Below are 26,673 nucleotides of genomic sequence, written 5' to 3'. Positions count from 1 at the left end.
CAAAATACCGGTGGGTAACGGCCGATTTCGGACGTTACGGACCGGTATTTACGAATTGGCATGTAGGGGCATATTTTTACAGAATCGATTTTGTAGACGCTGATTGCGAGCGTCTGCCCACTTACAGCGAGTCCTCCTGAGGCGGAAGCCGGGAGTTGAACTCTAGTTATTTTAAAATTGTTACAGCAACTGCTTGCAAATATTGTGCTCTCTGCTTTTTTATATGTGAATTGATTTTACTGTTGTGTTATACTTGGGGGGCTCATCAGAGTTAAGGGGAAAAACTTACTAGGCACTCTGACACCGCTGACACACTCTACAAGCCTTTTTTCGGCACTGCCGCCTCGCCGATTCTAGACGACGGCGGGCGCCATCTTGAGGGAAGCAGGGAGAGCGCTCTAGTCGCGCCATACTCCCGCCCCCTTCTCTCCCCATATTATGTGCAGACTAGCCAGACGGCGCAGCGGGCTGGCGCAGCGGGCGCGCCGGTTGCGCGCCGAAGCCGCGCCTAAGCCAAGCCCGTCTGCGCCCGTCCGCGCTAGGATCGCGCCGAGCGCGGGCCATGCTGCTCTTGCACTCCCTGTCCTCAGGTACGACTCGCCTGTATTGCTTTCCATGCGTTCTACTTCATTTAGTCCTTCCTGTCATGTTTTCGCCTTCTCAGACGACCTTAGGGGCCCCTTCTTCTGTCAATCATGTGGTTGGTCATCCTCTTGTTCCGCCAGCCCTAATGTTTCCCTTCCTTCCCAAACTTGCCTTAAGACTACCTTTTTCAATAGTGGCCTCATTAACGCCAGATCCTTAGCATGTCACGCACAAGATATCCACGACCTTATCGTATCAGCCGATCTTGATGCCCTATTCATTACCGAATCCTGGCTGCATGATGCCTCCAACCCTGATCTTGTAACCGCCCTTCCTCTTGATTTCACCATCATCAGGCAGGACAGACCCATTGGTCGGGGAGGCGGGCTGGCCATCATTATAAAGAAAACATTCAAGTGCCATACACTTGATCTGGCCGCCTTCAAGGATTGCGAGTCCCTGGGATTTGTTATCCAAATTAGTTCCTCCTCTGCCTTCTCTGGAGGACTTGTCTATCGCCCCCCCGGAAATGCCACTTCATTTTTGGACTCCCTTGATGAAACTTTGGCAGCCCTCCTTACCCACTATCCCTCCTTCACCCTCCTAGGGGATTTCAATCTTCATTTGGAGTCTTGTTCTGATTCACACTCTCTTAATTTCCACCATTCCCTCGAGATTTTTGGTCTCTCCCAATTAGTTTCCCTTCCCACTCATTGTGCCGGGCACACCCTGGACGGCATTTGCACAAACTTAGCCTTTTTAGAAGTCTCCCCCCCCCTACCACAAATATGGACAGACCACTGTCTCATCCCTTTCTCCATCCAATCCAAAACTCTGCCTCCTCCCCCCACTAAACACTCCCATACCCCCTTTCCAGTTAATTGGAAAAGGTAGCTGAGTGCATCAAACTCAACCCCCTACCGACTGTCCCTCCCCCGCCCATAATGGGTGATGCAACAGTAGACTCCATAAATTTTCATCAGTGGATTGACAGAATGGTCTCTGCTAATTCAATATCTGCCACTCAAAAACCAGCTCGTGGTAAGAAGAAGCCTAGCGCTCCCTGGTATACTCCGGCCCTCACTGACTGCCATCTCAAGTGTAGGCTTATGGAGAGAAAATGGAGAAAGACCTATGACCCTACTGCCAGAATCCTATACATCCTTCAGAGAAAACAATACCTTTCCGATATAAAAAGGGCAAAAACTGTATTTTTTACTCAAGAAATAGATTCAGCCAATCAGAAACAGCAAACGATTTTCAACATCGTAAAATCCTTCACTCATCCCAAGGCTTTGGCACGTGAAATTCCCCCCTCACAAATTCTCTGCGACCAAATCGCCGACTTCTTCGAGGAGAAAATTCAGAATATCCATAAGGACTTCCCCTCCCCTCCCACTCCAACCCAAGAACCCGACTCAACCACGCCCCTACTTAGTCAATTCACACCAGTCTCCCTACAGCGAATGCAAAAAGCCATTTTGGCTTGTAAATCAGGTGCCCCCACGGACTCTTGCCCCCCAGTCATCCTTCACCACCTCATCGAGGCTGTTAATCCTCTAATTAATGCCATTGTGAATCAATCTCTCCACTCCGGTGTTGTTCCCTCTGACTGGAAGAAGGCCATAGTCAAGCCCCTTATGAAAAAGCAAAATAAACCCCCCACCGATCTGACTAATATGCGCCCAATTTCCCTTCTCCCAGTACTAGGCAAAATTACCGAGCAATTAGTCCATGAGGAACTAAAACACTTTGTGGAAAATTTACATATCTTGCACCCACAGCAATCCGGCTTCCGCCCCGGCCATTCCACAGAAACCGCTCTGATTGAGTTGTCTGACACCATCAAGTTCCTGCAAGATGAGGGCAGGCAGGCTGTCCTCATCTTGCTCGACCTAACCGCGGCCTTCGACACCATCTCTCATGCTATTCTTATCAATAGGATGCGTGAGATTGGTGTCTCGGGCTCCGCGCTTGCTTGGATAATTTCATTTCTGTCCAACCGCTCTCAAACGGTTTCCTTAGGCCCTTATCTTTCCGGCGAACGCCCTATTACCTCAGGTGTGCCTCAGGGTTCCGTCTTGAGCCCTCTCTTTTTTAATGTATACATGGCCCCCCTCCTTACGTTGATTGAGTCACATGGGATTCTAGTGACATCCTATGCTGACGACACTCAACTCGTCGTCACTATTGACAAAAGAATCCCTGACGCTGCCATCAGATTCCAAAACTGCCTGTCAGAAGTCTTCTCCTGGCTCAACCTGAATCATCTGAAATGTAACAGCGCCAAAACCGAAATAATACCCCTCGGTAAAGGTACACTCTTTTCCCCTAAAGAGTGGTGGCCTCATAACTCCGAAGCACCACCTAGCGCGGTTGTGTCAGCCCGCAATCTGGGAGTTCAATTCGATGCTTCCCTCAGCTTCGATGAACATGTGCGTATCACCGCAGGGCGCTGCTTCAGCTTAATCAGGCAACTAAAGAAATTCTTTAATTTTTTGCCCATTTCAGCCAGGAAATCAGTCGCGGTTGCGCTCATCCTTTCCCGGCTGGATTATTGTAATGGCCTCCTAGCAGGCATTAAGAAGTCCTCACTAAAAAAATTACAAACTGTTCAACACGCAGCGGCCAGGCTCGTCCTGAAACTCCCCCGTAGGTCTTCGGCCACTGCAGCCCTTAACGCACTCCATTGGCTGCCCCTCCACAAGAGAATCTTGTTTAAGCTTTTAGTCACCGTCTTCAAAGCTAACAAGTGTACGGGTCCAGCTTACCTAATCAAGCGCTTTCAGCGTTATACTCCAACTCGCTGCGTGAGGTCATCAGGCGCTAATTTCATCTCTGAACCCCGAATCAAATTAAAAACAAAGGGTGGAAAGACCTTTTCATTCCTTGCTGTTAGGGCATGGAATCGCCTCCCCCCTAATCTTAGGCATGCCCCCTCAGAAAGCCTTTTCAGGAAATACCTGAAGACATGGATTTACTCTCAATCTGACTCCTCAGTTCTCGCAGCTATCTGATCCATGCTATCCAAGTAGATCTGCTGTGGGCCTAGCGCCAAGATGCTCCCTCCGGAGCGAAAGAAGCGCTTTACAAAAAACCAATAAATATCAAAAATATCAAATTTACCGATTCGGTAAATTTACCGATTCTGTAAAATACCGAATCGGTATTTTTACCGATTCGGTAAATCTGAGATGTAGGTGGGACTCTTCTGAGTCCCAAAGGCCCTACAAATTCGGTATTTTACCACCCAATCCAATTGGGTGTTAAAATACCGAATTCAGGTGTGCATGCACATGTGTGCATGCACACCTAGCCATGTGACAGACAGACATGCCCTTAGGGCATGTCTGTGTGCCACATGGCGCACATGCCTATTTGTGGGGTGCCAGAGGGTGTCAAAGGGACACCCCCTGCACCCTTGCAGAATTCGGTATTTACCGATTCGGTAATTACCGAATCGGTATTTCCCATTGATTCCTATGGGCTTCACAGCCCATAGGAATCAATAGGGAATACCGATTCGGTATTTACCGAATCGGTAAATACCGAATTTTAACGATTCGGTATTTCCACATCTGGTAATACCTACATCTCCCCCCTTCATATTTACCGATTCATAAATACCGAATTGGTAAAATTCTGTATTTATGAATCGGTAAATATCATTTACCTACATCTAGCCCTCTGTGACTTAAAATGTCTTCGAAGAAAAATAAGTTGAACTGTCCGAGCCCAACATTGTATGACAGAGCATGTGGATCTAAAGCACTACAGTTTATGAGCAGATGCTTCCATGGTAACAGTGTCCTTTCTTTCAATGTAAAGCACTGGCTGGACATTTTTTTTTACCACTTTTATGTCCATTAGTGAGTTATGATTTTGTACCCTACACCACCTCATTTTGTAAGCCTCACATAGCTTGATTATGCTACCCTTAGGGTCAGGTTGTAAAGGTGTGTACTTGGTGCTAAGTACTGGATCTAACAGTAGGGTATATCCCCAGGACACCAGTGGTATAAATCCCTCACTGTTACAATGTCAGCCTGGTAACTCCTGAATGCCCTGAGACACCTGATAGAATTCCCAAAGACATCTGACATCAGAATTTGTTCTGCACCATTACTGTCTGTGTATTCGCCTGTCGTAGTAGAACCATATGTGTCCTTTAATGGCTATCAACTCTTGAGTCAAAGGGCAGATTACATGCATGAACACAACATGAGGTTGTGTTTATGCATGTAACAGAGGAACATGCAACAGGGGTCTTGCTTTTTGGCCCCAATGTTTCCTTTTGGGCACATAATTAGTGGCCTCCGGAACCTGGGAATCTGCTCACTCCAGCAACAAAGGCTAAGACTCTAGAAGTAATCTTTGATACAACCTTATTTTTAAACAATCAAGTAAATGTCATCACTTCAACCTTTTTTTATTCTACAAATGCTTCTACAAATGCTCAGAAAAATCTTTCCTTTCATACCACAAGTTCTTCAGAAAACTGTTGTTTGCAGCATTTATCCTTTCCAGGCTGGACTACTACAACAGCTTTTTTGTTGGATTACAGAAGGGTCTTCTGGCCAGGCTTCAAGTTCTTCAGAATGCGGCGGGTCGATTTCTGTTAAATATACCCAGGCAGCAGTCTGTGAGACAAGGGCTCCTTTCCCTTCATTGACTTCGCATGAAGAAGAGGATTGACTCCAGTGCCTTATGTATTGCCTTCAGTGCCATACATAACACCGGACCAGACTATCGTAAACATCGGTTCTCTTGGTATATCCCTCAAAGAAATCTCTGTTCTTCCAAAGCCAGCTTGGTCAGTGTTCCAAGATTTCAACTCTCGAGGTGGGGTGGCAGGAGCTTTGTCGCCTCCACTTCCAAACTGTAGACTACCCTACCTGTTCACCTAAAGAACGCGCCCAATTTGCTATTAATGAGAAAAGCCCTTAAAATGTGTTTTTTTTGCTCTGTAAATACGGTTTGCCTAAAAATTCAGGTAGTTTTCTAGCTTCCTTTACTTTCTTATAATCTTCTGCTCATCTGTTGGAAGTCCCAGACACTTACGGGCATTAGCTTGCACCTTATAATTATAAAATCAAATCATGTCAGACACCAAGCCTTTAATTCGTTGAACTTAGCAGCATGGACTTCTGATGGTTGGGAGTTTGTTGCTAGGTGTATTCAAAGCTAAAAGACTACTTTCACTGCCACTATCCAAGAAAGTTTATAATATTGGTTAGATTCACATCTATCCAGGTCAAGTAGCTGCCTTGATAGTTTACTTGAAAACCAAGGAGGTTACTTCACTCTTCAGAGTACTGGGTATGCAAGCTTTTGTGACGGACTTAAACCGAACATGCACTTTCTCATCTCCTGCACGGAACTTTAAAATAGGGCTCACTAAAATTGGTATTGTCTCATTTTGAACCAATCCATAGTTCTTCTCTCTAGTATCCCTAGGGTGTTGAGAGTTAAAGTTCTATATTAGTTTGGGAGAGTCAAGAATACTTCACTCTCCAAGGATACAGATCTGTATATGATAAGATTGCACAGTAGGTATCCCCTAGACTGTGCCACTAAAACTCCTACTAATTTCCGTAGACCGGCTGTACCTCCTCCTGGTTATCAACCACATCCACTCGGACTCTTGGCAGCTTAGACCCAAGTTTACCCAGGCCGTGGTGCAATGCTGTCTATCACAGACTCTCTAAACTGCTAGATCTGTTATCTCTGTCTCACTCATCTTGGAGTCCCAACAGTGAATGACAGATATGCCCTTTGCATTAGGCTTATGGAAGTATGATAAGAGATGAACCATCTAGAAGTTGAGAAAATAAACAAATATAAAGCCACACATGTGCTTTATATTTCACCAGTAGACAGGCTTCAATGAAAAGTCAGGTTTTGTTCTTTGATTTAATTATTTCACTTATCTATAGTGTTGCTGTGATTAAAGCAGTTTCAATGTGCTTTACAATTGGAACAACTAGTAGAGATGTGGATCTTATTCATTACATAAGTGAAGAACGTATGTGAAGGGGAACAATGAAATGTGAAATACATTTAACTCTGCATTCAGATAGTGGTTAGAACATTGAGCAATGCAGAAACTGATGTAGTGAAGTGAGATGAGTGAAGCTAGTTTTTACAGGCATAACAAATACATTTGCCGGAGAGAGAATTTGGAATAAAAAGAGTTGGCAGAAATCACTAGTAGGAGAGTGGATTGGAAAAAAGAGGGGTGAGGAAAGATAAAGAGTTAAAAAGAGAAGAGTGAGGAATAGGAAGAAGGTGAGGATAAACTAAGAATTAAAAGCAGAAGTTGACAAAGTAAGGGTCAAGGGGAGGATAAATATAAAAATGATTGAGGAGTGGTAGAACTTGGAATTAAGCAGGGGAAGAGAACGCAATCCAGCTTGGAATTAATTAATCAAGATGGAGTTGAAACAAGCATGTTTGTAGAAGGAGGTCTTGTTGTTGCATGTCTTTAGGTATCAATCCCAAACAGATGGAGATGCCTGTCTTTTATTGAGACTTTACATTCCCTTGAAAATGTTAATAAGTAGGCTTATTTTTGAAGGTGGATTGCTTCATAAAAGTGATGAAGGCGAGTTTGAAGTTAATTCTATCTTTATAGGAGCTGCTTTGCTCTTTGTTATTGCAGGCTGTTTGTGCTACCCAGAAATAGTTGGGTGGCTAATGCACTCAGTAGCCTGACCATCCTTTTTGCACTAACCACATACCACCTAGAGACACTGCTTAAGTCACTAGCCTGTAGCTAGATGGGGAGCGAAGTGCCAGCCTGATTTCTGTGCGCCCACTTCCATGCCTTCGCTACCAAAACCCGTCAAATCCTTTTATTTTTAGTGCTTTTTAGAGTGCTGTATTTTTTTTAAGTGTTTCTTCTGTGTTACAGAATTTGCTTAACTCTGTCTCTTTTTAGCACTGGCATCTTATAACTCTCCAGTGAGCAGTACGCCTTTAAATCTCGCCTAGTTGTTATTGAGTAATATTTTCTGTTGGTTTCACCACCCCTTTTACACACCCCTTTAAGTCATAATCAGTGAACCCTGTGTAGCCAACCCATTCCAAAACTCATCAATGTTAACCCCTAGAAGTACCTTGCTTGACAGGCAGAGAGAATAGGGGGCAAAGCTGGAATAGGTCAGGCGTTAACACCCCAACTATGCTGTATCAATGTACATGTGAGAGATGGGTGGTAGTCATCTGTTGATGGAAATGCTGTTCGAGTCTTTGAAATATAAATGTGTAAGAGTACAAGTTAGGGTCTTACTATGGCCTTCTGTTACCCCACAAAGTCAAGATTCCCCCATCCCTTATTAAGTAGAACCCTTATGATAAAGGCAAAGAGTTTGTGAGAATGTAAGTAATCTGACTGTGGATCTTAGACTCATGAGGTTTGTTATCCAGATACAATATTATGTCGGGGGCGGGGGGGAGAGGAGGTCAGGTTTTAATTTGGGTAAAACCAGATGTTGGTTTGTGCAGTGAAAGTGTACAGTTAGACCAATGCCTTAGAGAAGAAGAGAAAATGATTTATCAGAAACCTGAAGAATATCCCAACCACTAAAGAACTAATTTGACTACGTTGTGAGGGTCTTTTGAATTGTCACCTCTAAATGCCAGTTAGTGAGAAATTAGGAAAACTAGTTCAACACCGTATTTCTAAAACCCATGTGCTGCATGGGGTTCCCCATAAGCCCGCCATGGCCAACTTTGCCAAAGTCTGACGATAATTCTTGATGGAGCGTAGACACAAGCCTCATCTATCCCAGATGTCATGTACATCATCCAGGATCTTTATAAAGGCTCTTTCAACGCTAAACCCAAGTTGAAATCCAGTTTAATAGTCTGCCAAAACAAGTTCCTATTTTGGTTTTCCTTAGCCACGCTAGATTAGAAGATGGGCGAAAGTTGAAGAGCAGATATTTTTTTCCAGGTTGGCATTATGAGGTGATTTTACTATTGTTTAGGTAGCCTGGGAATGTGCTTTGAGTGAGGAAATCATTCAGGCCACACTAAATTAATTGGATTCAAGTAGATAGAACTTTGTTTGATCATGTTCTTTTTTTTTTTTTTTTTTTGTTTTGTTTTTTCAAACGTCTTCATTTGGTTAAATTTCGTCATAAAAGACATCATAAAACACTTTCAACTTCTTATTAAAACATTTACACTAAGAACGAAATATTTAAAATATTTAAAAACTTAGTTTAACCATAAATACCCAGACTCATCTCCTAGCAATACAAAATTACACATTGACACTGAGATACTAAATAGTTAGCTGATTAATATACATAAAACAAAATTAAATTTACATTTACATATAAAGACGTCCCAAAAATACATTTATTTTTAAAACATCAATTAATCAACAAACAAGTAGCAGTTTGGTGCCTCGCTCTAATAACCCATGTCTAGCCCAAAAATTTAGCAACAGCTATGGCCACCGGGGCTGATGTTAACGTCCTCAGCAGCCATAAAGCCTCCTGTCCCACCCGTGTTCTCAGATTTTTACAAATTGGTTTTAACCATTTCCTCTGGGGGGGGCAAGGTATGCGGGGCAAACAAAGAAGACATGGTCAATAGACTCTATCTGGTCACTACACCACGGGCAGTTAGCCGTGGACTGACCGCCCCATTTTTTTGTAAAAGATCTTAGTGGTAACGTCCCAACTCTGAACTGGTGGTACAGCTTCCTGTCAATACTCTTAGTGATAACATCCCAATAGATTTCAAACAATGGGTCGAGCTTATGATTCAGGAACCTACCAGTCAGCGAAATTGAATCAGACTCGGCAATAAGCTGATTCCTTTGGGCCGCCCAATATAGATCTTTATATGCCCTTTTAGAAGGGAATACATTACTACCGGGATTCAACCACAGCTCAATTAGGCCCATATTCTCCAGTATGGTTTTAACAGTCTTAAACCACGGGAGACTGCCAGAACCTACTATAGATCTAACATCTTGTATTTCCTTCGTAAAAATGCGAGTTCCGGCGTTGTCCACATCCTCCTCCACAGGGCAATAGTCCTAAAGCATGCAGCTTCATCAATCTGTTGACAGCATAGATCCAATACCAAGGGTTTCATAGGGGTAGATTGGGGCAAACCAACCAGGGAGCGCAAAAATGTATTTTGTACTCTGACAAGGGATGACAAGTTCGAGTAACCCCAAAGGTCCGCACCATACAATATTGCCGAATTTATTTTAGCATTGTATATTTTAAGTGCAGACCAATTCTTTTTGTTATTGAGGATCTCTGTTCCTTGATAAGACACCCAGTCAGATGGGCAAACTTCAGAGAATGGACATCAATCTGGACTTTCCATCTAACCCTGTTTTCAAGGACAACCCCCAGATAGGTCATCGTCTCCACCTGTTCTAACCCAGTACCATTCATACTAACATGACCCGCCAGCGGCCTATTTTTTGTTAGCACCATAAATTTGGTTTTACTCACATTGACCTGAAGGTCATTGATCTTACAAAATTCCTCACATTTATTTAGTGCTATTTGTAGCCCCTTTTGGGTTTTGGAAAGGATAAGGGTATCGTCTGCAAAAATAAGGAGTGGCAACTTTGTACCACCTAGAGCAGGAGCATCAGTCGGTGTGTCCGCAAAAAACTGCACAACTCTGTTGATAAATAATAAAAACAGGGTCGGAGCTAGTACGCACCCCTGGCGGACACCACGAGTAACCGGAAATCTCTGAGTAACCTGCCCCTGCTTGCCCCATCTAACTTGTGCAAAATTTGCCTCATGCAGTCTTATAACCAAATCCAGGAGATTGCTAGGCATTCCCATATTCCCCAAAGCCTCCCATAACTTGGCTCTCGGGACAAGATCGAATGCAGACTTTAAGTCTACAAACGCAGCATAGATTGTTCCTCCACCCAGGGACACCACCTTCCAATAGATGAGGATAAATCTGAACACCTGGTCGATCGTACTGACATAGGATCTTAAACCGGCCTGCATGAGGGATAAGATGTTCTCAGTATCCATCCAGACCTGGATTTTAGCCAACACCATCCTAGAAATAATTTTTGGGGTTGCGTCTATCAGACTGATTGGACGGTAGTTCCCTGGGGCCGAACGATCCCCCTTTTTAAATATCGGAAGATTTTCAGCCCCCAACCAAGAATCCGGAATCGGAGCCCCATTTGCAATTGTGTTCGCAAGTATAGTAATATACGGTACCCATATCCCGGGAGCATGTTTAAATAAGTCTGCCGGGATACAGTCCCTGGGACCTCACCGGCTTTTGTTAGACCCAGAGCAATCTCTGCATCTTTGGACTCAAATACTACTATCATGTTCTTACTTTGATGATCTTGGTGGTAACCTTTCCGAGTTTGCTGATGAGGGTAGACCTTAGTTTTGAAATGATGGACAGGCCTGCTACCAATTCGTTGTATTTTGAGAACGGTAGGTGTTGGGTCATATACTAAATGGTTTTATTTATAACAGTGGGTATTTTTCAGTGAAGAAATCAAGGAATTCCACACATTTGATGTAAAAAGATATAAGTGCGAATTCTGTGACGGGAACTGTATTGGATTTGATTTGCAAAAAGAGAATGTGTAGAAAGATATTGTACGTTTTTTAGTTGCCTCTAAATAATGTGGAATTTGGACGTAATGTACACAGTAAAGGAGGTGTTGCTCACTGGATTCCTGGTACTTGGATTCTGCTTTCAAAATATTTTGATCTACCTTGTAGCACTGAAATATGTCTAGTATATTGAAAAACTTCAAAACTCTGTATCCCTGTGAAATGTGCTGAATATTAATGAAATGCAACAGGCTGTGTCTATTGTTATCCTTTGGAAAAACAATTTGTGCAAAAGGTCACTTGCTGACACTGTATAATTATAGGCTGCTGCAGTGGCTTCCATTGCATATGTGTAAATTAGACAAAAATACTTACTAGTACTGCCATTGTATACTTGTAGGATAGGTGTGGTACACATTGTGTCACATGATGCTGCTTCTAAATGGTAACATTTACTAAAATGTTCTCCTTTTCTGATTTAGCTCTTGCCAGAAGGTGAAAACCAAAGTGATGGTTTCAGCGGCCCTGGATCCATGCACAGATGACTGTGGCCCATACGGCGAGTGCAGGTTGCTGCGGAGGCATGGCTACCTTTATGCTGCATGCAGCTGCAAGGCCGGTGGGTCTCACTTGTTCATCTAATTCATTGACAAAAGGCACAGTGAATTAGTCTTTCAAACATTTTCATTTCTTCAGCAGCTGAACTTATTTTAAGGTTATTCCTCCATTCGCCTCTTTTCTATAGGTTTCAGACCTCATATCATCTCTGCTCCCTCTACCTAAATTTTAGAACAAAATGATGTAAACTGTGCCTCTTTGATCTTTTTAACATCTTTAAAATACTTACTCCAAATATAATGGAACTCCTCCACCTCCCATAGATGCCTAGAATAAATTACCCCCATTTGCCATCTTCTACCTCACTTTTTTCTGTCCTGCTTCCAGGTTTGTGCTACAGCTCTATTTTTGCATTTTCGTGTTTTGTTTTGGGAATAGTTTGTACCAGACGCAAGCATGTCTTTGGTCTTGTAGGTCTTCCCTAACACCTGGTCTCCTTTTTAATTGTGGTTTTATCTGTGACACTTATATTTTATATATCTGTATATGAATCTTTGTTTGTTTTGACTTTTTTGTGTTCTAATACTGACAGATAAACTTAAAGCTAATGACACTAAGGTAAAAAGATCAAACTAACTACATTTTTAATTTTTAGTGGTGGTTTGGCATTCTATCTCGACACTGGCATAAACCCTGATCACTTTATTTATGTTGCGAAGGAGCAAGATTTTGGGAAGCTTTAGAATCCCTAAAATCTCACTTCCAGCCCGCAATAAAGACTGTCTTGTTTTCAGAGTATATTTTTTTGTGAATTTCAGTGGTTTTTTCTCAGTGTTGAGAAATCTGTGTTTATTCTGCTGCCTAACCTCCAAATTAGACAAAAACGGAGTTTTTCCACTGTTTACAAAACATGTTTTTTGCAGTGATTGTTCTAAAGCAAATTTTTAATTAAAGGGGAATTAATGCAAGGTATCTAGTGACTTCTCATTGGCATTATGTCCAGTGAATTTATGTTAGACTGGTTTAACCCCTTCCGCGCTGCGCACATTTTCACTCTGTGCCGGGGTTTTATTGAGTGGGCGGAATTCAGACGGCCCCCGGCTATCATCAGCACATGCCCACCATGATATCGGACGGCCGGGGGCCGTCGGAAGCTCACAAGGGGTTAAGCATAGAAAGTCAGTGTAATGCACTCTTACTCATTCACGTTTCATTACCCTCTCTCATATCTTGTTACCTCATTTACTCACTTTGCCATGACTCTGTCTGGTTTACAAGACTATTATAATACATAAATTCCTAGTCAAAGTTAGGGGGTCATCCACCTACTCCTTATTGAATATTATAACATTGCAGTGGTGGGCAACCCTGCCAACAGCATTAGTACCTTGTGAAACTTTGAAAATGTTTTATTTCACCATACATTACATTGTATTTTGGGAATTGAAGTGCTGCTACTAATATTGTTACTATGGGCCCTAAAACCCAGCAGTAAAGCACAGTTGGGTAAAAAGCCAAGGTTAGCTGACGGTATCACACAATAGGGCACCTTGCTGCTGTGAATGTTGTTGGTATGTGGAAAGTCTTGTCATGTCTCCACCATAATGCCAAGCGCTTGTTTTTTTTCTTTCTTTTTTTTTGTGGTTTTTTTTGGTTCCAGGTTGAATTCAACTCCACATCATCTGCAAGCTTATATGAACAGAAGATATATTACATAATACAAAATCTACATAACAAATAAATCTGTCCTTGACTCCCTTTGTTATGCAACAACACCCCCACCCCTTTGCCTTGCCCTCTAGGAAAATCAATACTATTATTCTGTCTTATTAATGCATGTTTCCCAACCAATATAACATTGTCTATCTGAGCAGAGTCTATTATTTTATATTTTCGTGAAATTCTCATGATGCTTCCATTTCTTATGGAATTTACTGCCTGCACCTGTGCATATTGCATATAATCGCTCTCATTTACATAAATATTACCTTTTAAGAAGCCAGGTCCATCATCCCCTTAGGTATCGCTTTGATCGCCCTAAGTTGACAGGGTATGCCCAGACGTGGGTCCATTGCTCACTTTGCCACTGGATTCAAGCTAGCCTGGCTGATGACGGCTGATTAGCCAGAAACCGGTCCCAGGATGCTTGTTTCCGGCCCAGGGAAGACATGGCTTGGCAATTCGGGCTGGACTGTTCCCATGAGGCACAGGGTCAGACTGATTTGCATATGGCCATGTCTGAACTGGGGTGGTGGAGTGAGCTAAAGAGTGATGATGGATTAAACCCAGATTACTTGAGAGTTGGTGAGTGTTTGATTTGCTCAAGCACTCCGTCCATCATCCCCTTTGGTATTGCTTTGTTCGCCCTAATTTGGCAGGGTATGCCCAGACGTGGGTCCCTTGCTCACTTTACCACTGGATTCAAGCTAGCCTGGCTGATGACGGCTGATTAGCCAGAAACCGGTCCCAGGATGCTTGTTCCCGGTCCAGAAAAGACATGGCTTGGCAGTGCGGGCTGGACTGTTCCCATGAGGCACAGGGTCAAACTGATTTGCATATGGCCATGTCTGAACTGGGGTGGTGGAGTATGGATTAAACCCAGCTCAGTTAACTGAGGGTGAGTTTTTGATTTGCTGAAATGCTCTGTCCATCATCCTCTTTGGTAGGCCTAAAAGGACGGTGCAGTTTTTGACTGTCAATGTGTACTTTTACTGACCTTGCAACTAAGGTTGCGATAGACCACCAATGTCTTACTGATTTGGGTCTAACTCCAAGATGACCTCTACTTCCAATCGAAATTGAAAGCATATCGGGGTTTATCGGAGTTTCCAGACTTGAATCACAAATTTTGGAATTCATTCCAGTATTCTTTTAGGCTGTGACAAAGCCATGTCATATGAGCCCAGTTCACAGGCTCACAGCACTTAAAACATTGTTTAAAAATATTTGGGTTTATTCTGTGAAGAAAAGCTGGAGAATAATATGCTAGTCACTGAGCATACATTTGCATCCTTTTAAAATTGGCACCTTGTAAAGCTGTCATATTATGCTCAGAGGCTTTGCACCAGGATTTAAGGTTAGTTTTGAATGATGTGTTCCAGGCATGTGAGCTGTAGATTGCATACTTTAGCATAGATAGATCGCCATCTGGTGTTGGGCTCGGATGTTTGCAGTTTGTTTTTGTCGAATAAGTATTTGTAGTCACGAGATAGGTGACTCCTCCTTCTGGTGATAGTGCGCATGGGCATCAACTCCATCTTTAGATTGGTTTTTTTCCGCCATCGGGTTCGGATGTGAATTGCTGCCCTCTGGTTGGTGTCTTTATCGAAACCCCTTCGACACGCAATCACTCACCTCTCAACGGTATTGTCTTGATTGCGTTTCCCTTTCGACGCGCATCCTCTACAATTAAGCTACTCTACCTAGACTTCTACGCGGGCCTCTGGACCTACCCGCGCCCAAGTTGGACTCCCTTCAAAAAATGTCTCCAGTGTGGTGCTAAATTCCCACACTTTGACCTACACGAGGTGTGTAATCTTTGCCTCTCTCCGGAGCACGAAGTACACACCTGCAGCGCCTGTTTATCCTTCAGTCCAAGAAAACCATCCATGATTGTCAGGCTCGACGCCATGAAATGTCCCGGGGAAGCACTTTGATTCCGGACACCTTTGAACCAGGTTCCGATACCCTTCTAGAACAAGGAGCTGAGGAAGAACAGATCTCAGTCTCCGAGGCTGATGACTCCGACGTCGACGACACAGTCACTCCAGCTCAAAGGGCCATGAGTACCGAAACCCCTGTCCTACCCACTCCCATACAAGAGGCTCCGGTAACACCTTCGCCCGTGGGCCTAGGTCCACACCGATCGAAGATTTCAGACACCCAGCCCGGCTATGAAACCAAAAGATAAGCCTCCCAGCTCGGGCTCAAGCCAACCCTGCTCCAGTACCGATAAAACACCTTCGACACCGATGTCCAAACACATAAATGTGCCACCACGGGCGCTGAAAACACCCTTGACGCCGAAGTCCTCGGCGCAGAAACAGACAAAAGACATGTCTTTGTAGCCAAAACAGTCAAATAACAAGCTTTCGGAGCCAAAACAGACTAAACCGATGTCGTCGGAGCCGAAAAATGTCCCCGAACCTAAAACTCCTACACCTAAGCCTAAACAGGATAAAACCACTCAGAAGGCAAAGGAACATGAGGACCATAAATCTTTTGCTCCAAAAAAGGACACTGGATCCAAAGACCCTTCTGCACCGGACCTTCCAGATCCAAAACAGAAAACAATACATATTGATCCAGAGACTGGTTATATTACTTCCACACGAAAACGGAAATAGGACTATTCACAATATTCTCCAGGTTCTCCTAAGAAAAGAAATATAGCCACTAACACCTCTCCACCTCTTCCACCTCCTCCACCCTCTCTTCCTCCTCCCTCTCCTCCTACTGATCCCAATCTACTAATTTCTCCAGTACATTCCCCACAACCCTCAATTTCACCTCCACCACTAGACAAAGATGGTGATTATGGGGGTGCGGACGGGGATGGGGAAAGGAAGGAGAACACAAACCCACATTGGTATGATGATGACGCACATACCATCTAACAAGATCCAGATCCCTGGCAGGATTATAATACTGATCCAGATCTACACAATGACCCGGACCTATATCCATCTCACCCATCCCCTCCAGATGACAATGTGGGGTTTGCACAACTAATCACTAGGGCTGCACAATATCATGGTGTACAATTACACTCTGATCCCTTAGAGGAATAATTCCTATTAGAAACCTTTGCTCAGCCACAAAAGTCCACACACACCCTACCAATGTTGAAGGGATTGCTTAAACATTCACCAGAGGGATTTAAAGACCCTGTTAGAGCCAGGGTTCTTAACCCTAGAATAGATAAAAAAAATAAGGCAGCTCCCAATGACCCAATATACATCAAGGGTCAGGTCCTTCTAGACTCCCTGTTGGTGTCTAATGCACTTAAAAGGGCCTATTCACAAACAATAGGAGACGCACCACCTCCTGACAAGGAATCAAAACTTTTAGATGCATCTGGAAAACGTATTGCGTCACAAGCTGCAAATTATTGGAGAATTGGCAACACCCAGGCTTTGCTGGCAAGATATGACAGGGGTCACTATGATGAGCTTGGGAAGCTTATCCAGCATCTCCCTGATCAATATAAGAATAAGACAAATGACCTGATTCAAGAAGGTAAATTAGTTACAAATGCATCCATTAAGTGTGCTCTTGATGCAGCTGATACCGCATCTCATGCCGTTAATACCATCATTCTATTACGCAGACACGCTTAGCTCTGGACAGTATTCTTAACCAGCCTTTTGACCAGAAATATCTCTTTGGACCTACAGTCAACACATCTTTAGAAAAGATGAAAAAAGATACAGAGACTGCAAAATCTATGGGGGGCCTTGCAATCGCCTTCCCAGAGAGGTTCTTTTCGTCGCTCCTTTTTACAGGGGTGGCTTCAAAACCATTGCATCAGAGCAGCCTTCTTCATCTTACAAAAGCCCCAATCAAAGTTCCTTTTCAAAAGGATATTTTAGAGGAGGATACAGGGGTAACAATAATAAGGGAAGAGGACGCAGTAACAACACCCGCACCTCCCCTACCACCAACCAATGGCTTCCCTCCACTTCCCCCCGATCACTCTACACCTGTCGGGGGACATCTATCACAGTTCCTACCTGTCTGGAATTCCATCACCACAGACAAGTGGGTAAGACAAAGTATCCAGTATGGTTATTGCCTGGAACTCCCCTCCAGTCCTCCACATATCCCTCCCAAACACCGGCCAATGTCCACGGAACATTTGACCCTTTTAAAACAATATGTTCTCTCTCTCTTACAAAAAGACGCAAATGAACCAGTCCCCTTGCATCATGAGATAATGATTTCTCTTGTTGTAGATCAATTCATTTTAAATGTAGCAATTGTACCTTTATTTAGAGCTGTTATAGCTAACTTGTTGATCTGGAAACCCCCTTGCTTGTAGTACTTTAAAAAGAAACTTACAACATACATCGGCAAATGCCTTTTGGGCATCTAGGAAAATGATGGCGTCTTTTTGAGGAGGGAAAGAAATCAATAGTTTCTGTTAAAATGCGTGTTTGCATATAATTGGCAGCCATTAATGAACCCATTTTGATCCTTATGAATGAGTTGGAAAATACATGAAGTTAAACGTGCAACTATTGTTTTCGAAAATATTTTATAATCTGAGTTTAGTAGTTTTATAGGACAATATGAGTTAAGTTGTTGCAGATATTTTCCTTTAAAAAAAATGTCTATTAGCACTTCTTTGTGAAAGGATGATGGTATCTGGCCTCCTCTTAGAAAATCATTAAAAAGCTGTCACAGGCCGTTTTAATTCTTCTATTAAAATGTTATACTATTTAGCAGATAACCCATCCCCACCGCAGGTTTTCCCTTTAGCAAGGGTTGTTATGGTTAAAGTGTAATGTTTTCAATGCATGCATATTTAATCTACTTAAGTATTCTAATATCTCTACATGCAAGGGATTTATTTGCTCCTTATATAGATTTCGAAAAAAGGACTCAAATGACTTCTCTATAGCTGATGGGTCAGAAGTAAAGCAGGTATTGCTATGTATGATTTGGACCACCATGTTAGTAATTGAACGACTTTCAGTTTTCCAAACTAATAGTTTGCCTGCATATTGCCTTCCTCGTAAACCTGCTGCCTGATGTTAGATTAATGCAATAGCTCTTTAAAAAAAAAAAAAAAAAGACCTTAATTTTTCTTTGGCTTCTTCCCATTTAACAATATCATTTTGAATGTTGCTTAAATTCAGATTTTGTCCTGCCATAGATGGGAGTCTTGACTTTTCTTCATGTATGAAGATAATGCAATAGTCTCTCATTTTATCGTGGCCTTATATTCCTCCCAAATATACCCACAAGCTGCTATCCACCCATTTTCTGCAATAAATAACTCTAATCTCTCCTTTAGTTGCTCTGCAAATTGAGGATATGTCATATTCAGTTTCCAGATCCTTGATGTTCGATTCTATGTCAGGACCGGAGGCTTCAGATTATGCTTTTCCTTCTTCGCTCTTTATTTTAGTACAAAACTTACAGCAGCCTAGAAAAGCTTAAACAAATGCTTATATCCCAGAACAAAGGAAAAAGTGTTAAACAAGGAAAAAACATTCAGTTCTCGAATAATCCACTACAAATCCCATCAATCCATTAGGGTGCACAACATTAGTCCTTTGGCAGTGTCCATGACAGCTAGATAGGACGTCCATCTTGTGCCAGCTTCCCCTTTCTTCGCGCGAGTCACGCCAACATCCTACTGGTCCTGTTTCGAACCTTCATTCCCTAACGGAAGAAGCACAACAGCGTAAGCGTCGTAAGATAAATTTACACGCTTCCATAACCTAATGCCAAACATTACAACATCTTGAGAAATCCACAATCCACAGGTAAATCAAAACCTAACTACTTACTGCAATACGGGCGGGATCGCACCCAATGGTGACCTGGGATGGATAATCCTAGTCTCCGTGTCCTTAATAGACGGAGGCTTCAGATTATGCTGGTTCAAAGCTTACTTACCACTAAATGTGCAATGCCCACTGTGAGAAGTTAGCCTGGCATATGATGTCTACTAGTTCTAGTGGGCACCTTGCACCAGTCTAATCGACCCTTGTTGATGATGGTTGTAAAGTCAACCTTATAGAAAGCTATCCTAGTGGTAGCATGGACCAGCAGTCATTAGGCTAAGACTTCAGAGAGCGTATTAAGCAAGTTGTTTTACCAATTATAATTTCTTGAGTACCAAATAAAAGTACACCACACAAGGTATATATCAAATATATATGTATTTATTTTAAACACAACCCCTCTGCATTCTTTATGAGGTCAGAGGTTAAAGTACATTACAAGAATCTCAATTAGCATATGATAAGTTGCACAATATACAGTATGCCCTAGGGGCCTCACAAACCATATACTAAAATAGTGGCATAAGAACCACGTCTGGAATAGAAAGCAGTCTAAACACAGCCGCGGGTTACCATTGACATTCTATGGGAAACGAAGAAGTTACAAAAGTACAATTTAAGGACACTTGCGGATGGACTACGGTGGAACCCTTTTAAACTAGGACACTTCGAGAGTCAAGACCCACAGGAGCACCGGAGTACTTGTGTTACCTCACCCAGGAAAGCCGGGTGCATAGGGGCCTTTTGGTGTCGGGTTTCGTCGTCGTTTTCAATGGAGAGCTGCAAAGAAGTGCTGCATGCGACCAGAGGAAAAGTGTCCGGGTGGATCGAAGATCTGAAGAACCTGAAAGCAGAAGGGACAGAGTCTGGGTCACTTGCCAGTGACCAGAATGGCGATGGAAAGCTGCCAGCCACTGTTGGTTGATTTCAGGTGAAGAAGTGAAGCTTGTCTCTTCAGCCACGAGGTCCAGGAGGCATCGACGATGACCAGGCGCTGGATTTGAGCTGTCCCACGAAGGATCTAGCTGACTGCGGTGTTGGTATCCGGATTGGACTCAACAAGCCTTGGCAACCGCAACCTACGCAGGATGTCGAGATCGGCTCTGTTGCAGACCAGCAGGGTCTGCTGCGCTTCTCCTTTGAAGGGACGCTGGAGCAACCAGGAAAGCAAGATAGTTGTAAAAGAAAGTCTTCGGGGGGTTCACTATCCAACGGGCAAGGAACCAGGAAGACACGTCGAGCTGAAATGCAAGAGCGGAGCCCACGGGCCATTCGTGGAGTGTGGGGCTCTGGGCTTCGGTGCAAATGATGCTCGGGGCTGGGGCTTCAATCTCCCCAATGCACAACTTCAAGATACCTCGAGAAAGGAGTGCAGCTTGCAAAATGCAGCATGTCCAGGAGTTCCGGTCCCACGTCTCTCGTGCCCGCCACGTGTCTCAGCTTTGCTGTGAGTGAAGGTCGGGGTCAGAGATGTCTGGAAGTCCGTGTCCTGTGTTGCAGATTCTTCGGGATCCGGCGGGAGCCTCCAAAATGCAGACCAGCAAAGTTGCTGTTGGTGCCTATTTGAACAGGGTGGTCACTCCGTGACCACAAGGGAGATGTCTTCCTTCTTCCAGTTGAAATGGAACATCGAAGGTCCAGGATGTATGTATTAAAGTTTCGTCCAGGGTAATCTAAAGTCCTCGGGACACAGCTCCTTTACTTATACTAAGTTTGTGGCTGGACTACCTGTAAGGTCCCTCCTATGGGTGGACCTGGGGAGGGGGTGGTTACACCGGCCACCAGCTGAAGAACCGCAGGAGCTGATGATCCATGCTAGACGCAAACAATCCACTGAGAACGGACCCCAAAGATCGTTCAGCCATCAGAATACCAGACATCCTTCTTGCTGCAGGTGTCTGGTGTGCCAATCCGCAACCTGATTGGCCTGGCCGGGTAAGTACTCCGCTGTCACAGAAACATGATGGGCCAGACAATAATCCCAAAATTATTTTGCCAAGTCCGCTAGAGCCCGAGACCGTGGACCGCCCAGATGGTTGATGTATCGAACCGCTGAGACGTTGTCCATTCTTAGGAGAACACATGACCGCACTGACTCTCTGGTCCAGCAGCATACTGCAAAGGACCCCGCCAGAAGCTCCAAGCAGTTTATGTGCAACTCCTGTTCCTCTGACGACCAGGCACCGCCTGTGGAGAATTCCCTGCAGCGGGAGCCCCAACCCGACCTGCTGGTGTCAGACTCTATCACTAGGTCCAGAACCGACCCGAAGATCACCCGGCCATTCCAGGCCTTCATATGAGTAAGCCACCAGGACATCTCTCCCTTCACCTCCTCTGAGAGGGGAACCAACTGGTCATAAGCCATGCTCTTCCTGAGATGGTGCGCTTTGAGACGCTGGAAAGCTCGATAATGAAGGGGGCCCGGGAAGATTGCCTGGATGGAAGAGGAAAGGAGCCCCACCACCCTGGCAATCTGGCAGATGGAGGTGTGAGATTCGAAATTGTCTGTCGCAATACATGCCGAATCTTGGCCATCTTCCGGGATGGAAGATTTAAGGAGGTTTGGAGAGAGTCTACGACAAACCCAAGGAATACCACGCTCTGAGACGGTAAGAGAATAGACTTTTCCTAGTTAATGACAAACCCCAGCCCTTGTAACAAGGAAACCGTCCGTTGAAGCTGAAAGCCCAACTTCTCGGGGAATTGGGCCATCAAGAGGATGTCGTCCAAGTAGACAATCATCCGAATATCCTGACTCCGCAGAACTTACACCGCCGGTTGAAGCAGCTTGGTGAAACACCAAGGGGCCAAAGGAAGCCCGAACGGAAGGGCAGTGAATTTGAATACCTGATCCTTCCAGGTAAACTGTAGAAACCGATGGTGTGGGGGATGAATGGGTACCACCAGGTACTCGTCCTTGAGATCCAATCGGACCATCCAATCATTTGGAAGAAGAACATCCCGAAGAAGATGGATTCCCTCCATCTTGAAATGGCGGTAGACCAACCACCCATCGAGTTCCTTGAGGTTGATTACCGGACGTTTGCCGCCATCGTTTTTTTTCCACAAGGAAAATATTGCTGAGGAAACCTAAGGGATGTCGAGTTGACCGGCAAATGGCCCCTTTGCGGAGCAGCTCCGAGACCTCTTCGCCGATCAACTGCACATCGGCCATGGAAAAAACTATAGGGCGCGGAGGCCTCGTCTGGTGAGGATGATCGTAAAACTCCATGTGAAAACCGCGAACAGTCTGTAAGACCCACGCGTCCGCAGTAACTGCTGCCCAAGCCTCTGGGAAGGCCGCTAGCTGGCCGCAAATTCGAACCTGGATAACACTTACCGTTGGAACCGTTGTTGCCGGGGTTATTCCTGAAGCCACCTCGACCTCTAAAGCGTTGTCCTCTGGTAGTATAGAAGTTTGTGTAGTTGGCCAATGTGTTGTATTGACCTCACCCGGAGCCTTGACCCTTGTTGGCAAAATATTGACCGCCATGGCAGGTCGTCCGGCTCCTACCACGACCGGGCCCTTGAGAAAAACGTTCGTGAAACACTCTTTTTATTCTGGACTGGGCCTTGTCCAGGGAAGTAAAGGTCGAAACAAATTTAACTAACTCCTTAATGAAGGGGTCTCCGAAGACGCCACCGCACCAGCATCCGAGAAGGCCAAGTCACCCAATTTTGGGTCCAACTTGATCAGGAGAGATCATCGACGTTCGGTTAAGAGGGCACAATTGCCGTTCCCTAAAAAGATGACCACCCTTTCCGGTCAATTCGACAGAACGTAGGGGGAGATGGCGGAACCTGTCACCTTCGCTTCCTCCGCCATGTCAAGGATTTTCGTGATGGGCTCTATCGCATCCAACAATTTATCCTGACAGGAGCGCCAGGAACAGTCAATGCCTTTGCGAGGATCTTTCACAAATTTTGCCATGAAGCTGGCTATTTTCGATTCTAACTCTGGTGTCAGAGCCACCTTCCCTTCCAACGTGGGCCGTGGGCACTTCCTTGCAGACAACTTCTCGCCTCCATCTCCAAGGGCTTGCGGAGGTGTCCTGCCACAAACTTCGCCACCTTGTCCCCAGGGGTCCAAGCTGCCGACCGCGGATGGATTATTTCATCCGGGTCCAACATGCTCGAGCTGTCCTGTGGTAACTCGGCGGCGGAGCGAGACGGGCACCAAGAACGCACAGACCCCTCCTCATTGTCTGTGTCTGCTGATGACAGCCCCCTAGGGGATGAGGGAGCCGTTCCCATAGATACCGAGGGATTGGGAACCGGCAGTGGCGCAGGGGTGGGAGCGGTCGCCTTAGACAAAAAAGCGTCACGCAAACGCTCAAAGGCGTCCCTGTCCACACCTTGCGTCCCTACGGAATCCCCCTCCCTGCAAGCCTTCTTGGGGGCAAGGGGTCCTCTCCTATGGGAGATGGGGTATTGACCGGCGCTCCTAAATGTGATTGCGCAAATTTTGCGCACTCCTGTACAATACAGGTGGACAGGCGCTCTTCCATGGGGCCTACTATCTCTGTGACGCAGCGGTAGATCGAGCTGTCCACTGCATTAAAGAACTCATCATCGTTGAGGTACTGATGAGTTTCCACTTCCTCAATATAATAATAATAATAATAATCCACATTTGTAAAGCGCACAATCACCCGTAAGGGTCTCTAGGCACTGGGGGCTGTCGGGAAGATTAAGCAAGCTATTGCCCAGAGTCACATGGTGCTGGGCTAACCTGCCGCCGGAGCCAGGGATCGAACCCTGATCCCCAGATTCCAGCGTCCGTCGCCCTGGCCGCGGCGCCACACCTCTAATATAGCCCTCCTGCTCCATGCCTAGGGACCGTTGGAACTCTGCAGTCAAAGGCAATAACCAAATATGTGGGACTGAGGAAAGGCTGTGGGGAACAGCACTAGTTGTGGGCAGGCCTCGGGCCAGCTAAACCTTTATGGCCGGTTGAAAACCGGAGATTGAGGCAGCACCAGCCCCAGAGCGCGCTGACCATCTCTAAGAGACCGGGTCCCAGCTGCCTCCCTGCGTGCTGCCCCACACTCTAGAAATGCCTAAACTGCTCGCAGGTCAAACACGGTCAAAACCGCTGTCAGTGCTGGAAACCGCCCGCAGACGTTGAACTCTGTGAAAACCGTCCTACAGACCCCACGCCGGGCGTTCAAGATTTAGGGGGGAATGACCGACCCAATTCTCTTGGCCGTTCCGGTGAGGCGGCGGGGGTAAGGCTCCGGCGTGTCTCGCTCCTCAGCACGGCTCCCCTCTGTGAGGAAAAACCGCGCTAAGGAGCAACAAGACGCCGTGGCTCCCCTAGCCGTCAGAAACGCACTGCAATGAACACAGGAAGATCGCGTGAGGAACGAAGAACGTTCCTGCGATCGAACGGGGCTTTGTGGGAGAAAAGTACAACAATACTAATACATTAAGCACCACAGAGCCCCCCTCCACAGCACAATAACAATGATTTAAACAAGCAATGTACACATCACAATAGCAGAGAAAAGGAACAAAATACTTAACTGGCTGCGAAGCAGTGAAAAAAATAGGAAGATGGCACAAGATGGACGTCCTATCTAGCTGTCATGGACACTGTCAAAGGACTAATGTTGTGCACTGCCCTATCATCTGAAAGCATTTGGGCTCTAAGCACTCTGATTCCACCCCATCTCTAGGATAATCACAGGGAAAAATAGTTCACAGGGTCTCCCTTTCATAGAACAGATGAACTTTGGCTCCAGACTCACTTAACCTTTTGTCCAAAGTCCCCTGATGTTCACCTGAGCCAAGTTTGACCCACAACTTCAAGATACATTGGGATAGTTCAAGATACGCATTACGATGATTTAGTTCTAAAATAAAAAAAAACAAGGAGGGTCAGAGTTGTGTTTGAAACCTGAGGGAAAAAAAATTGTAGGATTAAGTGGTACCGCAAGAATAACTCCGCAGAGGGAAGGAGTGAGTGAACTATGAACAAGGTTACACTGGAGTCTTTAATTGTAAATATATGAATATTACATTCCCCTGAGGGCTCGAGTTGGGGGTACACGCAGGTACACGGCGTCCCCCCACTCTTTTCACAGGGTGGACGCCGTCCCTCTACCAAGAAGCTGGGCCCCACAGAAATATGCTGAACGTGTCTCGGTGTAATATTCAAACACCGGGACAGGTTCAGCACGTGACGAAAGGAGGTCATTTGCATATTGTCATTCCCTCCACTTTTTATAGAACTTGTGCCCTGCCTGCCCCTCTTCCTAAAGGAGGTGATCAATCACTCTGCTGTACTCCAAAAGAAGAGAAGTTGGTGTTCATGTGCTTGGAATTGCGTAGACTGTTGATGGAGCTTTTGGAAGTTCTGGAATGTCTATTTGTGCTACACAATTAGTTGGTAGGGGAAGGAATGGGAAGGTATGGATGGAGAACTGTTTTGAAAATTGTTGGAAATCGCCCTTTCTGCAGGGACACCGCAAACTTTTTTCCATCCCTCATCCCCTGAATTAGTTTTTTGGGCTTTCGGAGGCTGTGCATTTTACCACTGCTTACCTGTGCTAAAGTGCTTGTGTGCACTCCCCTAAACATAGTTTTATTGAATTATCCACAATTGGCATAGTTAATTTACTTTTTAAGTCCTTAGTAAAATGCACTACCTATGCTCAGGGTCTGAAAATTAAATACTACTAGTGGGCCTGCAGCTCTGATTGTGCCACCCACTTAAGTAGCCCTTTAAACATTGCAGAGCCTGTGTGTGGGATCCAAGGAAAGGCCCTGGACTGGATCACCAAGTTCCTCTCCGACAGAACCCAGAGAGCTCGCCTCCCTCCCTTCCGCTCAGAAGCCACCAAAATCATCTGCGGCATACCCCAAGGATCCTCGCTCAGCCCAACGCTCTTCAATATCTACATGAGCCCCATCGCATGCAAACGCATGCAAACACAACATCAACATTATCTCCTACGCCGACGACACCCAGCTGATACTCTCCCTCACCAGAGCTGAGCCGTCTGAAGATGAACTCAGGGGGGGCGTCAGAACGTTGGGAGACCTGCGGACACTCTGGTCCTCAGTTTGCTTGTTTGCCCTGACACACGGACCCACGGACACATCACTGGGCAGCTCCGCTTTTCCCCGCCGCCGCTCCTGACATCGCGGCCGCGGAGAGGGGGAAGCGAAGGGAGACTACATTGCCCGGCATCCCCTGCTGCTCACGGGGACGCGAATTGTCGCGCCAGGATCCCGCGCCCGGAGGCGCTTAAGAGAGGGCTGTTGCTGCGGCCGAGTGGGGGCGTCAGAACGTTGGGAGACCTGCAGACACTCTGGTCCTCAGTTTGCTTGTTTGCCCTGACACACGGACCCACGGACACATCACTGGGCAGCTCCGCTTTCCCCCGCCGCCGTTCCTGACATCGCGGCCGCGGAGAGGGGGAAGCGAAGGG

General features: G+C 45.3%; 1 protein-coding gene across 1 annotated transcript in view; it reads left to right on the top strand.

Annotated features, from left to right (window-relative positions):
- The window catches only part of PGAP6 (post-GPI attachment to proteins 6), a 500,899-nt gene that overhangs the window by 355,345 nt on the left and 118,881 nt on the right, over positions 1–26,673 (top strand). The window contains exon 9 of the mRNA XM_078662901.1: positions 11,648–11,784. Within this exon, the coding sequence (XP_078519027.1) occupies positions 11,648–11,784 (137 nt within the window). The remainder of the gene's footprint in view (positions 1–11,647; positions 11,785–26,673) is intronic.

Source organism: Lissotriton helveticus, chromosome 10 (assembly GCF_964261635.1).
Source record: "Lissotriton helveticus chromosome 10, aLisHel1.1, whole genome shotgun sequence".
Lineage (NCBI taxonomy): Eukaryota > Metazoa > Chordata > Amphibia > Caudata > Salamandridae > Lissotriton > Lissotriton helveticus.
The sequence above is the reverse complement of the archived record's forward strand: the minus strand, read 5'-3'. Positions and strand labels throughout refer to the sequence as shown.